The sequence below is a fragment of the Panthera tigris genome, chromosome D1, assembly GCF_018350195.1.
Source record: "Panthera tigris isolate Pti1 chromosome D1, P.tigris_Pti1_mat1.1, whole genome shotgun sequence".
In the NCBI taxonomy this organism is placed as follows: Eukaryota; Metazoa; Chordata; class Mammalia; order Carnivora; family Felidae; genus Panthera; species Panthera tigris.
In genome coordinates this window covers 54412560-54429727 of record NC_056669.1, presented here as the reverse complement: position 1 = coordinate 54429727, position 17168 = coordinate 54412560, and the positions used below count along the sequence as shown (strand labels likewise).

Sequence of the window (17168 nt, the reverse complement as noted above, 5' to 3'; positions counted from 1 at the left end):
TTTAAACTAGAATTTTTAACGATGGGTTAAGCGATGTATGTTAACTAAATTTAATATGGTGGTCATTTTGCATATATACAAATATCAAATCATAATATTTTACATCTGAAACTAATAAAATGTTTTATGTCAATTATATCTCATTAAAAATTTTTTTTAACTGGGGAAAATTTTCTAGATACAAGAAATGAAACATTTTTGTATTCCAAGTACTTTTTAATAACTTAGAACCGATCCATAAATAAAGACAGCATGTAAACTGATAAGAAAACTCACTAAAGATTCCACAAGATAATAGGCAAGGGAAGAAAACTAAAAAGAATATAAATTAAACTAGTTTTAACACTTAATCAATGATTAAATTAAAACAAATTCTATATAGAAAATTAATAAAAATTATTCAAAATAAGAACAGCTAGTGCTGTCAATGGTAGGTTAAAATAGAAACTCTCATATACTTCTGTTGTGAATAACAATCACTACCACCTTTTGAGAAAGTACTTCAGCAATAGGCATAATGAATTTTACAAGAGTCTATTCTTCTTGACTTAGTAATGCTGCTTGTGGGACTCTATTCTAAGATCTAAGTCAGAATACAAAGCTTTTCTGCACTCTTATTTTATAAAAAACAAGAAAATTGGAAACACTCCTAATGTACAACAATAAAAAGTGGTTAAGTATATTATAGCATCTTCATGTCATGAAATATTTTAAAATCATCTTAAATAATATTCTGTTTTTGGGGCACGTGGGTGGCTCAGTCGGTTGAGCTTCCGACTTTGGCTCAGGTCATGATCTCACGGTCAGTGAATTCAAGCCCCGTGTCGGGCTCTGTGCTGACAGCTCAGAGCCTGGAGCCTGTTTCAGATTCTGTGTCTCCCTCTCTCTCTGCCCCTCCCCCGCTCATACTCTGTCTCTCTCTCTCTGTCTCAAAAATAAATTAACATTAAAAAAAATTTTTAATTTTCAGTTTTTAATAATTAGTCAAAATATAATTGTAAGTGAAAAGGTAAAACAAAATTATATATATGTATGGTATGAGCGCAATAATATAAAAATAAGCGTAGAAAAAAAGGTTGGAAAATATACCAAGAAGTGACTGTCACTCAAGAATAAGACTAAACCAATTTTTATATTTTCTAATTTTCTGCGTTTGAAACAAACCATATTTTACTTCTACAAAGGTAAAACTAATCAGTATTCCATTTTTAAAAAAAGCCTCATATCCAAACATATACCCCTTTCTCCCCAAAATACCAAATAATGGGTAAGATTTGCAACCATCAAGCCAGAGAAACTGGAAGAGCTGGGAGGAGTCCAGGATGAAGAGTTTGGCCATGAAAGGGTACCAAGAAGGACCTGCTACTGTGTTCAGAGTTCTAGGAAGCTCCCTAAGGGCAGAAGGAAGAGGCAGAGGCCAGAGGTAAGGCAGAGACATGAAGGTTGGTGAACAGAGATCATGAAGACCAACTAGTGTAGGCATCAACAACCCAGACAAAAGACTGAGGAACAAGGTGTCAGGGAATCATCTGAATAAATACTGGGGATACTGGAAAAACAGAGAAAGCTTCCCACTGAGCCAGATTTGGTCTAAATATGAGAGTGAGCCCAGGTGGAAGGTAAACATAGTAAGTGAGAGTGCCTGAGCATTCTTCCTCCATCCCAACATTAGGCATCTTATCCACCTGCTGTGCAAAGCCCAATTTTGTCCACCCTCTGTCTTATGCCACCAGATCTTTTCAGCCTGAGATTCAATCCTGGTGGCCAGCAAACCAAATAGCCTCTACCCAAATGAAAATACAAAACATGAAACTCACCAGTCAAAGCCAAAGTATTCATTTGACGTTTCTATCCACACGAACAGCAAAACCACAGACAAGAGAAATGAAATAATCAGAAATGGGAAAAATATTTTCTCTTTCTGGGAAGATAAAGAAAGAAGTATAAATTAGATCCATTTATCCATGTCACCTCACCAATATCTGTATATACTTGTCAAAGGTCTGTATAGGTGCAGCTCATTACCCTCTGGAGGCTGGAGTGACCACTGTATTCTCTTCACCCCTGTGGAATTTTATATAAGCCTATTTCTAACATTTATTAGTTAACTGCAATTACATGCTTATATGTTTGTATTTGGTGAGACAGTTTCTTCTTTGAGGGAAAGGAACTTCTGTTACACACCTCTACCCTGCCAATATCTAGCATAGTTCCTTAAATGTCACTGTTTCTTAACCATCTTGCATTTATCCACCTCTTCATCTACCAAGTGTTTGTTTGGTAACTCATTCATTGAGTAATTCATTCACTCATCATTCATTGGTTCATTTAGTCACTTATCTACCCAAACTAGGGGGATAGAAGACAGGTTAGGAAACAAGGCTTTTTTTGAGTCGCTTCTTTGTGCCAGTACAATGCTAGAAATTTCACAAACTACTTTCATTTGCTTAAAATTTCAATAACAGCCATATAAGTTGGGTATTGTTAACCTCACTTTGCAGAAGAGCTAAAACTCAGAGAGGTAAAGTAATTGACTTAAGGTCACACACCCAAAAAGTGGCAGGGTCACTGCCTAGATCTCTGAGCCTAAAGCCAGGATGGAGGATATCCTTACAGAGGAGGTGTTCAAACAGCCTTGAAGGCAACCCCTACAGTGAAAGTCACATCACAAACCTGCCATACCAGAGGTTGCCAAGCCCCTCCTAGGAATATTAGGTTTGGGTTGCTACCTGAGTTATAATCTTAACATTTATGTATCATATGAGTAAGAAATTTTGCCTTTAATCTGTAATCTTTAATCTGGACAAATTAATCTCTGCCCTGTCTATATTATGGTATTATTGTGAAAAGTAAAAATAAAGAAATTAAATTGAAAATGTAGAAACAATATTCTAAAAAGATGAGAGATATTACAGCTATCAACGTACACTTTCTGAGTTTAGGAGGATGAAGAGTACAGGCTCTTTGCCTCAGGTCTTATATTCATTCTCTACTAAACCTTGTATGGACCTTTAAAAACATGTATCAGATAATGTCATTCCCCTGCTCAAAATGCGCCAGCACATTCAAACTGCCGGACGTGGCCCATGAGATCCTCCATGGAGGATCCTGTCCACCCCTGACCTCATCCCTTGTCCACCCTGACCTCATCCCATTCTACACACTCTATTTCTGAACTCCAGCTACAGTGGCTTTCTTTTTGTCTCTAGAACATGACCAAATTTGTTTCCACCTCAAGAGCTTCATACTTTCTGGTCCTTTTCCCTGGAAAACTTTTGCCCCCAGATGTATTCGTGGCTAACTCTACCTCTCTATTCAGGAGATAGCTCACATGACACATTTTCAAAGAGGTCTTCTCTAACCATTCTCCCATCCCAGGTTCTAACACATTTTCCTATTTATTATCTTCAAAGCTCTTATCACCACCTGAAATCATCTTTCTTCATTTATTGTCTATTAACTAACTCATCCCCCTAGATTGTAAGCTGCAGGAGGGCTGAGGCCTTAGTTGTCTTATTCACTGTGGCACATAGTAAGTGTTCCACAAACTTGTTTTTATTGGATAAATCCATTTCCTTATAATAGATTCTCACTGTTGCCACTCTTGCTCAATCATTTTCAAAGGCTCCCCATAGTTTACAAGAGAAAGTTCAAACACTTCAGCTTGACACAAAGATGTTTCACAATCTGATCAAAATATTCCTTTCCAACCCTGCTTACCATTGTTTTACATGTCCCTAATCAACACTGGAAATTTGTTTTTCCCTAAACACACCACTGTGCTTCTCTATCCCTTGACGTCTGACCCCCTCATTCCCTTTACCCACAATCCCTTGTACCAATATTTCTGTATGTGAAAGATCAGTTCCACAAGTCCATGGCTCCAAGGAGAGTAATAAAATAGCTAACATTTATTGAGTGCTAATTTTGTGCCAAGCACAATTCTAAGTGTTTCCCACCTATTACCTCTTCCATCCCCACAACAAATCCCATTGGTGGGTACCGTTATTACCATCTCCAATATTCTAATGAGGAATCTAAAGCACCAGATGTCAAGTAACTTGTCCAAGGTAACACAGTGGTAAAGCTCTAATTTGGAGATAGTCAGTGGTGAAGACAGGTAGTCTTTTCCCAAAACAAAAGATTTTAGGGTTTTTTTTTTCATTGTTCTTTTAATTTTTAAAAAATGTTTATTTATTTTTGAAGGACAGAGAGATAGAGTGCGAGCAGGGGAGGGGCAGAAAGAGAGAGAGACACAGAATCCAAAGCAGGCTCCAGGCTCTGAGCTGTCAGCACAGAGCATGATGCTGGGCTTGAATCCATGAACCGTGAGATCATGACTGGAGCCAAAGTCAGATGCTTAACTGGCTGAGCTACCCAGGAGCCCCAAGATTTTAGTTCTTATGCTATATGCTATACTCCTTCCTCTGAGCAGAATGGAGCCTTGAGAATTATATAGGGACGCTAGGAATTATCTAGTTCAATTCCCTAGCAGTAAGGAGGCTCAGAGATCTCCCATAACCAGCCCAAGGGCAGAGTTGGAAATAGTACCCAAACCTTCTCCCAGGCTCTAGTCCAGAGATTTTTCTATTATACCACACTGCCTCAAATGTCACTCTTCCCATGAAGCTTCCCTTTCTCTTTCTTTTACTACATAGTAACTCTCATATAACTTACTACCTCATCCCTAGGTAATACATATCTGTTGAATCAATTTTCTCTTCTCCATTTTATCATCACTACTCTAATCCAGACCACCAACATCTCTTACCTTAAATACTGCTATTGCTTTCTCTTTGAAGGCAAAGACGTCTCCCTCCCTATTTTGTACTTTCCGATGCATTCTCCACATGATCAAATAATTGTTCCAAAACATAGATCAGGCAACATTAGCTTAAAATCATTAGGGATTCTTTATCCCCTACATGGCAGAGGTCAAATTCTTCAAACCACACAACATCTGTCCCATCTCCCTCTCCAGCTTTGTTTCCCATCATTTCTCCATTTGTATCCTCTGTTCCACCTAAAATAAACCGTATACCAATGCCCCTTGACTCCTCCAATACCATTTCTTCTGCCATTCCCTAATCCTTACTTACCCAATTCTTAATCTCCTTCTAAATAAAGTTTCACCTTCTATATAAAGTTTTCAGCCCCTCCCTTGACACATGGAAGCATGTATGCATACACACATACATGATACTCTCAGTATTTTTTAATTTTTTTAATGTTTATTTTTGAGACAGAGAGAGAGAATGAGAACGAGCGGGGGAGGGGCAGAGAGAGAGGGAGACACACAATCCGAAGCAGGCTTCAGGTTCTGAGCTGTCAGCACAGAGCCCAACATGGGGCTTGAACCCACAAGATGTGAGATCATAACCTGAGCCAAAGTCGGGACACTTAACTGTGCCATAACCGACTGAGCCACCCAGGCACCCTGATACTCTCAGTATTTTGAGACTGCATGTATGCTTGTCTTTTCTGCCAGTAGACCATGAATTACTTGACAGCAGGAACCGTATCTAAGGTATTTCTGTTATTCCCAGTCACTAGTATATAAATTAGTGCTTAGAAGCTATAAGCTAGTATAATATCTGGGAAGGAAAGATAGAGGAGACAGAAGAATACTTCTAATCTAGGCAAGCCTCCCATTTCTACCCTTTTCCTAATATGTGCTCCCTATATATTAGGCATAAGAAATTAGTAATCTAACTGTTCACAATCTCAGACCCTAGGTGGGCCATGTCTACAAGTACATGAAGGTACATGATATGGCCCTCCTCTTATCACTTCAGTGTGCTCATCATTTTGTCTCTTATATCAAATAGCCCACCAAAGAGTGCTAGCAGAAAGCTTACAGTTTAAATAAAGAGGTCCTCAGAGCACCTGGGTGGCTCATTCAGTTAAGCATCCAGCTCTTGATTTGGGCTCAGGTCATGATCCAGGGTCATGGGATCAAGCCCTGCATCGGGCTCCATGCTGAGTGTGGAGCCTGCTTAAGATATTCTCTCTCATTCTCTCATTCTCTCATTTTCTCTCTCTCTCTCTCTCTCTCTCTCTCTCTCTCATTCTCTCTCTCTCTCTCATTCTCTCATTCTCTCTCTCTCATTCTCTCTCTCTCTCTCATTCTCTCATTCTCTCTCTCTCTCTCTCTCTCATTCTCTCATTCTCTCTCTCTCTCTCTCTCTCTCTCCCCTCCTTCTCCTCCTCCTCCTCCTCCTCCTCTGCCCCTCTCCCCTATTCACATGCACGCTCTCTCTCTCTCTCTCAAATAAAATAAACAAATAAAGAGGCCCTCAATGAGGCTAGGCCACATGCCACCATTCAGCCTTACTGAAGTTTTTCATTAGGGAAAATCAGGCATTAGCCTGACCAATAATAAAGGACTACCTTGTTTCCCACTTGCTGTTTCCCGCCCCCCTCATTAAGCATAGCTCCTTTGGAACTCATAATGAAGAAAGAATTAAAGATTTAGGCATTCCTGTAATTCCTAGTCAAAAACATCTAATTGTATCTAAACTTCATTTTTTCTTAAAGCTCACTAAGTGAATAAAAGCAAAAACAAATCAATGATATAAAAGAGGTTGTAAGAAAAAGGAGAAGTAAAGAACAAAAGTGAAAGGGGAAGAAAACAAGCATACGTTTCCGTAAGGTTAACTTTGGCTCCAGAATTGTGGCAGGCTTTTTGTCAAAGAACTAGAGCCCTACCATGCCCAGTCCTGGAGAATCTAATGAGCACTCATGGAGGCAGGGACCAGCCCATGTTCCCTACATCTGAGAAAGTATGGTCCAGCTCCTTCCCATCTCTCTGTACCCAAGAGCAGCAACAGGGTCCAGGTCTAGATTTTTTCTCCTGCTTGATTTGCCACTCGCAGGTGTAGCAACCAGTAATTAAGGTGATATAGCATTGTCGGTTGCAGGTGCATATGATCCATGGATTATGCTTTTTCAGACTTCTTTCCTGCTGGCTCCCAGGCTCAATCCGGTTGGCCTTTTTAAGCATGGTTCACCATTCTTCTGCAATGACAAATAAAACACAATTAGGATCTTCAAATGTTTCCTACCTCACTGTTCTATAGAAAATTCCATCAAAAATAGATAAATTTTTAAAGTTTATAATCTAGGATAATGTACTGGAGTTGGTACAGATGAGTAGAGCTTCACTCTACCTTTCCCACTAATTTGTTGAGTATTTACTGCAGTCATGTACCATTTGAAGTTTAGTTTTCTCATCTCTAAAACGGGACCATAATCTCTGTCCTAGACAACTAATAAATGCTAAAAGCATCAAATTAGGTAACATACACAAATGTGTTTTTTCAACTATAATATGCTTTTGAAATAACTTGAGAGCTTAAGAGGCATGGGTGAGGTATGTGAAAAATTTAATCGACCACTAAGTGACTCAGATATACAGCTGCCTGCCCCTCCTCTCCCCTATGGAATTAGTCAGGGATAGCCTCAATTTAAATGATGGAATATCAAAATAGGAATAGCTGAAATAAGACAAGTTTATTTTTTCTTTGGCCAACAAAAATGCTTCAACTGTTATGTGGTATATGGCTTCACAATGTTATTAGGAACCCTTACATCTTCCAACCTGCTATTCCACTACAGCACAGGGCTTCCTTCTCAGGGTCCAAAATGGTTGCTCAAGCTACATCTATCAACTAGGAGAAAGGAAGAAGAACGAAGAAGGATGCTCCCCTTTATTTTAAGGACACTTACAGAAGTTGAACATGACATTTCAGGGGGTTTCGAAAGAAAAGAAAAAAGAAAAGAAAAGAAAAGAAAAGAAAAGAAAAGAAAAGAGAGGAAGGAAGAAAGATATTGAGGGATATCTTGTTGTCTCTACTGAATTTTCTCACCCTACTGTGATAGGGTTATAGACTTTAAGAGAATGTGTGGAATTAGGGGGAAAATAAAAGTATTTAAAAATAAAAAACCAAGTCTTAAAGGGCCCAATCCCAGGAGACTACTGTCTCCTGATCCTACAGACTATTGTCTCTGTCCCTGAAAACTTTCTGTAGTGCTCCACTGTGTTTTTCTGTGAAAAGCAATGTTGTAGTTAAGAGCGTTATAGTTCAGAGTGCATAGTCTGAATGGACTGAGTAACCCTTCCACCTTAAGTACCAAAAAAACTGGGGTAAATATGAAAGAACAGTCTTCTCACAGTTGACAACAGGCAGTGAAGGACAGCAATCCTTGAGAGAGAAGAAACAAAGGAAGTGAGTATTGTAAATGCCCCATTTACAATCTGGCTAGTTTCCAGGATGAAGCGCCGGACGTGAGAATGTATGTGGATCCTGGCAGTATCCCTGAACTGAGTGGACAGAAATGGAAGTCTGGCGAGGTAAAAGATCCCCCTCCATGTTTTTCCCTGATTCTCCAACTGAATACTAATCAGTACCTGCTTGTGAAGAAATTACCTGAAGCGAGGGACAGAACCTCACAAAAGGAGGTGGTTACACAATCTTTATAACTCACAAAAGGCTGGGAATAGTTGACGTTTCCACCAGAGGAGAAAAACCTTCTAATACACAAGGCACTATGAAGCATACTTGGAAGGGTACTGCCTCAATAGCGGGAAACAATTAGGCCTTATTTTATTAAAGGCTACTATGGCCTGACTAAACAAAGCTTAGAGGTGAGCTTCAAAAGAATCAAAATGTTTCCAAGTAACTTTGCTATGGTCTGAAACAAAGATCAGAATTTTAAAAACCAAATACAAGAAGTAGCCAACAAAATTCTTAATGCCCAGAATTCAATCAAAATTTACCAGGAATATAAAAAAGTAAGAGAATGTACCCATATGGAGGGAAAAAAAGAGCCAAGCAACAACTCAGAAAGGTCTCAGATGACAGAATTAGTAGGGAAGGACAACAAACATTTTTACAACTGTATTTAATACGTTCAAGACAGTAGAGGAAAACAAGCATGTAAGATATTTTTAAAAGACGTAACGTGAACTTCTAGGGATGAAAGATCTAATATCTAGGATGAAAATATACTGCAAGGATTAACAGCAGATTAGACACTCCAAAAGAAAATATTAGAGAACTTGAGAATTTCTTTTAAATGAAGAGATCAACTGTGAGCTGCAGAACAACTATAAGCAGTCTGATATGAATGTGCCTGGAGTCCCTGAAAAAAAGGAAAAGAGAAAGCAAGGGATAAACACAATAGCTGAAGAATTAATGGCAGAAATTTCCAAATTTGATAAAAACTATAAACCTATAGACCCAAGAAGCACAACAAACCTCAAGGAGAAGGCACATACAGCAAACCACAAGACACATCATAATCAAGATGTTTAAAAACACTACTAAAGAGAAAAATCTCTCAATTAGCCAGAGGAAAAAAACATATTACATGTAGACGAACAAAGATAAGAATGACTTTTTGACATTTTTTCAACAAAAATAATTTCTTGTTGCAAACAATATAGGCCAGAAGACAGTGGAGCAACACCTAACCAAACAAAACATGTTAAGCTAGAATTCGGCACTTGGCATAAACAGTCTTAAAAAAACGAAAGGGAAATAAATACCTTTTCAGATATTCAAAACTGGAACTAGAAGAATGAATCACCAGCTGACTTATACTACAAGAAATGTTAAAGCCATACAGCATAAAGGAAAAAGGTACCAGGTGAAAATGCACATTTACATAAAGAAATGAGGTACACCGGAAATACTAAATATATGGGTGATATAAAATAATATTTTTCTTATTTACAAAATTACTTCAGAAGATAATTGAGGCAAAAACAATAATGATTAACACTGCAGCTGTTACAATTACAGCTGCACTGTAACAATTATAGAAATAAAATGTACGACAACAATGGTTCAAAGGCCAGGAGAAGGGAAATTAAAGTGTAGTGTTATTCAATTCTCATACTATTCCATACATCACAACGTAACCTCTGGGAAAAGGTGTATGTATATAATAAGTTAACAAAGAAGATAAAATGAAATCATAAATTTGGATCAATCAAAAAGAAAGAAAAAGGTGAAAAAGGAACAGAGAACAGGAGAACAAATAGAAAGCAAGTAGTAAATGCCAAATTTAAACTTAAATATACCAGTAATTCCTATACAGGTAAACAGACTAAATGCTCCAATTAAAAAAAGACATTAAAAATTGTCTAACCAGGGGCACCTGGGTGGCTCAGTTGGTTGGGCGTCCAACTTGATTTCAGCTTAGGTCGTGATCTTATGGTCATGGGATCAAGCCCTGCATCAGGCTCTGTCCTGAGCATGGAACCTGCTTGGGATTCTCTCTCTCCTCTCTCTGCCCCTACCCAATTCACGTATGTACACTCTCTCCTTCTCTCTCAAAATAAATAAATAAGAATTAAAAAAAGATTGTCTAACTGGATTAAAATAACAGAGCCCAATCATATGCTCCTTACAAGAGTTTACTTTATTGATACAGAAGATAAAAGAATGGAAAAATATACACTTTGTATATATATCAATGTCCCCTTACCAGGATATTGCCATGTACCAACCAAAGACAAAACCCCAATCACATGTAACAATAAGCATTTACTGCTCACACATCTAAGCTGATCAGCTATGTGTTCTGCTGATCTAGAATGGCCTCACCAAGTATGCCTGGGGTAACTTGGCTCCCCTCCATGTGTCACTCAACCAGGTTGGCCTGAGTATATTCTCATGGTGGTGGAAGTTGTCCAAGAAAGTAAGTCTTAACATGCAAGCCCATTTCAAGCCTCTGCTTCAAAGGATGTCCTCAAGTCAAAGTCAGAAACAGAGTAGGTCAACTCATAGGATGAGGGCACTGTAAAGTTACAAGGCAAAGAGTATGGACACAAAAGGTGTAACTAAAGGAAGGGTAACAAGTGGAGCCAAATAATACAATCTACCTCACTAGTTACCAGCAGATAAAAAGACCTTGAGGCAAAAGCATTACCAGAGACAAAGAAGGACATTTCATAATGATGAAAAATGACTTGAAAAATAATTTTCAATTTATAGGCACCCAATCACATGTCTCTAAAAGAGAAATGGAGAAATCCACAATCATGGTGGGAAATTTAGTATACTTCTCTCAATAAAAAATATAATAAGCAGACAAAGAAGTTTATAAGGATATGAAGATTTTAACAACTTGATTAACAAACTAAGCCTAATGTTTATAGAACACTATACTCAATGACTGCAGAATGTACATTATTTTCAATGTGAAATGAAACATTTATTGAAATTCATATATTGAACCACACAACTGTTTTTAATAAGCTTCTAAGAACTGAAATCTTAAGAGTATATTTTCTGACTATAGTGCAATTCAGCCAGAAATCAATAAGCAAAAGAAAAGTACAAAAATCCACATTTGGGAATTAAACACTATATTTATAAAAACCCATGGGTCAAAAGAAAACAATCACAATGTAAATAAGAAAAAAGTCTGAACTGGTTGATGATGAAACTGTGATGAAACTACATGAGTTTGGAGTTAAGATGGCGGAGGAGCAGGGAGAGCCTAAGCTTGTCTCATCCCTTGAACACAGCTAGATAGTTATCAAATCATTCTGAACATCAAAGAAATCAATCAGAGGTCTGAATGAACAAAAACTGTAAGACTACATGTAGAAAAGGGACCACTATTTGGAAGGTAGGAGATGCAGAGAGTTTACCAGGGGAGACATTGCTCTAGGTCCAGCTGCAGAGAGGAATCCCAGCTTAAGGAGGCTACCACAAAGTAGTATAAGCAATGGAGCCCAAAATCTGAACTTTTAGCAGTCCTCTACCATGGGGGAAGTGCCTGGCTTAGAAGTGCTCAAGTAGTGAAGTGGGTTAGAATCCCAGGAGTGACAGCGTGGTCTGAGGATCCCATGGGTTACAAGAAAGACAGGTCATACCGACATGCTGTGCTGTTTCCAGGCATAAGAGAGGGGACTCACTCTGGCTGAGGGCTACAAGCAGAGGTGCCAGTTTTCTGTTCGTTTTGAAATAAACCCTGAACAGCTGAGCAGTAGTTCCACTGCTTTTTTCCCCACAGCAAGCAAAAGTGTGGTAAGACCCTCCCCCAGAGGAACAGAGGAAACTTTGGACTTTTGAAACTCAGTCATGCACCTGAGATTAAAAAGCCTGGACAAAAGCTGGGTGAATGCAGTCTGAAAGAAACTGGGGATAGAAGAGGGGTGATTAATTGCTCTTCTGTGAGGTTTCCCTGGAGTTGGGAGGGGGGGGGCGTGAACTTTCAGGTCCAGGACTATAGAGCCGGGCTCCACCATATTCATTCCACCCTTTAAAGGTGAAAGCCTCCAGGGAGCAAAACAGTGCACCCTAGAGGAGGACGGAGCCGCTTAAACCAAATCCCAATCCCTGCACCCCAGAGGCAAATTTCTACTGAAACAAGTCAACCTGAGCATTAGCACCACAGGCCTCTCCCCAGAAAACCAGCACAAACAACTCCCTTGCACCAAGTCTGCAGGTCATAGTGCTACAAAGCTTCAGCTCCAGGGGAAACAGGATCTAACTTCCTTTTACTTTTATTCTTTATTTATTTTTTATTTTATTTTCTTATTTTTTAATTCCTTTTACTTTTTACTATTACTTTTAATTTATATACATATTCCTTTATTTTTTATTTTATTGGTTTTGTTTTATTTGATTTGAATTTTAGATCTGGAGTCTTTTAACAAGCAGACCAAAACACACCCTGGATCTAGTCTTTCTGTGTTTTTATTGTTATTGTTTCTTTGTTTTTTGTTTGTTATTTTGCTTGTTGGTTGATTTTTCTATTCCTTCTTTGCTCTTCTCTTCTCTGGGCAAAAATGACAACATAGAGAAACTTACCCCAAAAGAAAGAAAAGGCAATAGAACTGATGGACAGGGATTTAATCAACTATAAAAGTAAGATGTCTGAACTAGAATTTAAAACCATGGTTATAAGAATACAAGCTGGGTTGGAAAAAAACATAGAAAACACCAGAGAATCCATTTCTGCAGAGATAAAAGAACTAAAATCTAGTCAGGTCGAAATTAAAAATACTGTTTTTCAGGAGTGAAGATGGTGGCATAGGAGGACACTGGGCTCACCTCGTCCCGCTGATCACTTAGATTCCACCCACATCAGCCTAAATAACCCAGAAAACCGCCAGAAGACTAGCAGAATGGACTCTCCGGAGCCAAGTGTAGACAAGAGGCCCACGGAAGAAGGTAGGAAGCGCAGAGAGGTGGTGCGCGCTACACGGACTGGCGGGAGGGAGCCGGGCAGTAGAGGGGCAGCCTGCCTACCAAGGCAGAGCCCCCGAGTCTGGCTTGCAAAAGTGGAGGGGCCGGACTCCATGAGTTCTGACAGACAGCGGGACTTAACATCTGGAATGTTAAAAGTCAACAGCTCTGCTCAGAGAGCAGGAGGGCGAAGGGACACCGGGAGGGAGAGGTGTTGAGCCCCAGAAGACAGAGCTCAGCTGGGCAGGGAACAAAGGCACTGGCAAGCACCATCTCCCTCTCCCACCCCACAAAAGCCGAAATCCCAAAGGGAACCAGTTCCCGTCACCAAACTTGCTTGCACTGCACAAACACCCAACGCTCCATGGGTCTGCCTCCCTCCCAGTGCTGCAGGACCCCTCCCACAGGGGACCACTACAGCAAAGTGAGCTGAGCTTGCCCCTCCTGACCCTGTGCACCTTGCAGATCCACCCCGGCTAATACGCCAGATCCCATCAAAGCAGCACCACAAGCCTGGCAGTGTGCAAGTAGCCCAGACAGGGGCCACACCACTCCACAGTGAGTCCTGCCCCTGGGAGAGGGGGCGATAGGTACACACCAATCTGACTGTGGCCCCAGTGGTGGGCTGGGAGCAGACATCAGGTCTGACTGCGTCCCTGCCCACCAACACAAGTTATTCCAGACAGCACAGGGGAAGTGCCCTGTAGTTCCGCGCCACTCCAGGGACTATCCAAAATGACGAAACGGAAGAATTCTCCTCAAAAGAAACTCCAGGAAGTAGCGACAGCTAACGAATTGATCAAAAACTATTTAAGCAATATAACGGAACAAGAATTTAGAATAAGAGTCATAAAATTAATCACTGGGCTTGAAAAAAGTATAGAGAACAGCAGAGAATCTATTGCTACAGAGATCAAGGGACTAAGAAATAGTCGTGAGGAGATAAAAAATGCTATAAATGAGGTGCAAAATAAAATGGAGGCAACCACAGCTTGGATTGAAGAGGCAGAGGAGAGAATAGGTGAGTTAGAAGATAAAATTATGGAAAAAGAAGAAGCTGAGAAAAAGAGAGATAAAAAAATCCAGAAGTATGAGGGGAGAATTAGAGAACTAAGTGATGCAATCAAATGGAACAATATCCATATCATAGGAATTCCAGAAGAAGAAGAGAGAGAGAAAGGGACTGAAGGTGTACTTGAACAAATCATAGCCAAGAACTTCCCTGATCTGGGGAAGGAAAAAGGCATTGAAATCCAAGAGGCACAGAGAACTCCCTTCAGACATAACTTGAATCAATCTTCTGCATGACATATCATAGTGAAGCTGACAAAATACAAGGATAAAGAGAAAATTCGACAGCAGCTAGGGATAAATAGGCCCTAACTTATAAAGGGAGACCCATAAGACTAGTGGCAGATCTATCTACTGAAACTTGGCAGGCCAGAAAGGAATGGCAGGAAATCTTCAATGTGATGAACAGAAAAAATATGCAGCCAAGACTCCTTTATCCAGCAAGTCTGTCATTCAGAATAGGAGAGATAAAGGTCTTCCAAACAAACAAAAACTGAAGGAATTCATCACCACTAAACCAGCCCTACAAGAGATCCTAAGGGGGATTCTGTGAGTGAAATGCTGCAAGGACCACAAAGTACCAGAGACATCACTACAAGCATGAAACCTACAGACGTCACAATGACTCTAAACCCGTATCCTTCAATAACAACACTGAATGTAAATGAACTAAATGCTCCAATCAAAAGACACAGGGTATCAGAATGGATAAAAAAAACCAAGACCCATCTATTTGCTGTCTACAAGAGACTCATTTTAGACCTGAGACACCTTCAGATTGAAAGTGAAGGGATGGAGAACTATCTATCATGCTACTGGAACTCAAAAGAAAGCTGGAGTAGCCATACTTATATCAGACAAACTAGACTTTAAATTAAAGGCTGTAAGAAGAGATAAAGAAGGACATTATATAATAATTACAGGGTCTATCCATCAGGAAGAGCTAACAATTATAAATGTTTATGTGCTGAATACGGGAGCCCCCAAATATATAAAACAATTAATCACAAACATAAGCAACCTTATTGATAAGAATGTGGTAATTGCAGGGGACTTTAGTACCCCACTTACAACAATGGATAGATCATCTAGACACACGGTCAATAAAGAAACAAGGGCCCTGAATGATACATTGGATCAGATGGACTTGACAGATATATTTAGAACTCTGCATCCCAAAGCAACAGAATATACTTTCTTCTCGAGTGCACATGGAACATTCTCCAAGATCACATACTGGGTCACAAAACAGCCCTTCATAAGTATGAAAGAACTGAGATCATACCATGCACACTTTCAGACCACAATGCTATGAAACTTGAAATCAACCACAGGAAAAAGCCTGGAAAACCTACAAAAGCATGGAGGTTAAAGAACACCCTACTAAAGAACGAATGGGTCAACCAGGCAATTAGAGAAGAAGTTAAAAAATATATGGAAACAAATGAAAATGAAAATACAACAATCCAAACGCTTTGGGATGCAGCGAAGGCAGTCCTGAGAGGAAAATACATTGCAATCCAGGCCTATCTCAAGAAACATGAAAAATCCCAAACACAAAATCTAACAGCACACTTAAAGGAAATAGAAGCAGAACAGCAAAGCACCCCAAACCCAGCGTAAGAAGAGAAATAATAAATATCAGAGCAGAAATAAACAATATAGAAACTAAAAAAAATTATAGAGTAGATCAATGAAACCAAGAGTTGTTTTTTTGAAAAAATAAACAAAATTGATAAACCTCTAGCCAGGCTTCTCAAAAAGAAAAGGGAGATGACCCAACTAAATAAAATTATGAATGAAAATGGAATTATTACAACCAATCCCTCAGAAATACAAGCAATTATCAGGGAATACTATGAAAAATTATAGACCAACAAACTAGACAACCTGGAAGAAATGGACAAACTCCTCAACTCCCACACACTTCCAAAACTCAAACGGAAAGAAATAGAAAATCTGAACAGACCCATAACTAGTGAAGAAATTGAATTATTTATCAAAAATCTTCCAACAAGTAAGAGTCCTGGGACAAATAGTTTCTGAGGGGAATTCTACCAGACATTTAAAGCAGAGATAATACCTATCCTTCTCAAGCTGGTCCAAAAAATAGAAAGGGAAGGAAAACTTCCAGACTCATTCTATGAAGCCAGCATTACTTTGATTCCTAAACTGGACAGAGACCCAGTAAAAAAAGAGGCTAACATCCCTGATGAATGTGGATGCAAAAATTCTCAACAAGATACTAGCAAATGGAATTCAACAGAATATAAAAAGAATTATTCACCATGATCTTGTGGGATTCTTTCCTGGGCTACAGGGCTGGTTCAATATTCGCAAATCAATCGACATGATACCTCATTAATAGAAGAAAGGATAAGAACCATATGATCCTTTCAATAGATGCAGAAAAGGCATTTGACAAAATACAGCATCCTTTCTTAATATAAACCCTCGAGAAAGTCAGGATAGAAGAAACATACTTAAACATCATAAAAACCATTTATGAAAATCCCACAGCTAATACCATAATCAATGAAGAAAAACTGAGAGCTTTCCCCCTGAGATCAGGAACATGACAGGGATGTCCACTCTCACCACTGTTGTTTAACATAGTGTTGGAAGTCCTGGCATCATCAATCAGACAACAAAAGGAAATCAAATCATCGAAATTGGCAAAGATGAAGTCAAACTTTCACTCTTCACAGACGACATGATACTCTACATGGAAAACCCGACAGACTCCACCAAAAGTCTGCTATAACTAATACATGAATTCAGCCAAGTTACAGGGTATAAACTCAACATACAGAAGTCAGTTGCATTTTTATATACCAATAATGAAGCAACAGAAAGACAAATAAAGAATCTGATCCCATACACTTGCAC

At 39.2% G+C, this 17168-nt stretch overlaps 1 protein-coding gene across 10 annotated transcripts in view; it reads right to left on the bottom strand.

The window, feature by feature from the left end:
- Positions 1-17168, bottom strand: part of GDPD4 (glycerophosphodiester phosphodiesterase domain containing 4) — a 191102-nt gene that overhangs the window by 166452 nt on the left and 7482 nt on the right. For 6 of the 10 annotated variants that reach the window (XR_006208000.1, XR_006207999.1, XM_042957376.1 and 3 more), the window contains exons 2-3: positions 6815-7017; positions 1818-1921 (exon numbers count right to left, since the gene is read on the bottom strand). Coding sequence is in view for 7 of the 10 variants with exons in the window: in XM_042957376.1 (XP_042813310.1) it covers positions 1818-1921; positions 6815-7003 (293 nt within the window). In the remaining 3 variants the exon portion in view is untranslated. Of the gene's footprint in view, positions 1-1817; positions 1922-6641; positions 7018-17168 lie in introns of those variants that run through there. The other 4 variants (XM_042957380.1, XM_042957381.1, XM_042957377.1 and 1 more) reach the window with 3 other exon arrangements.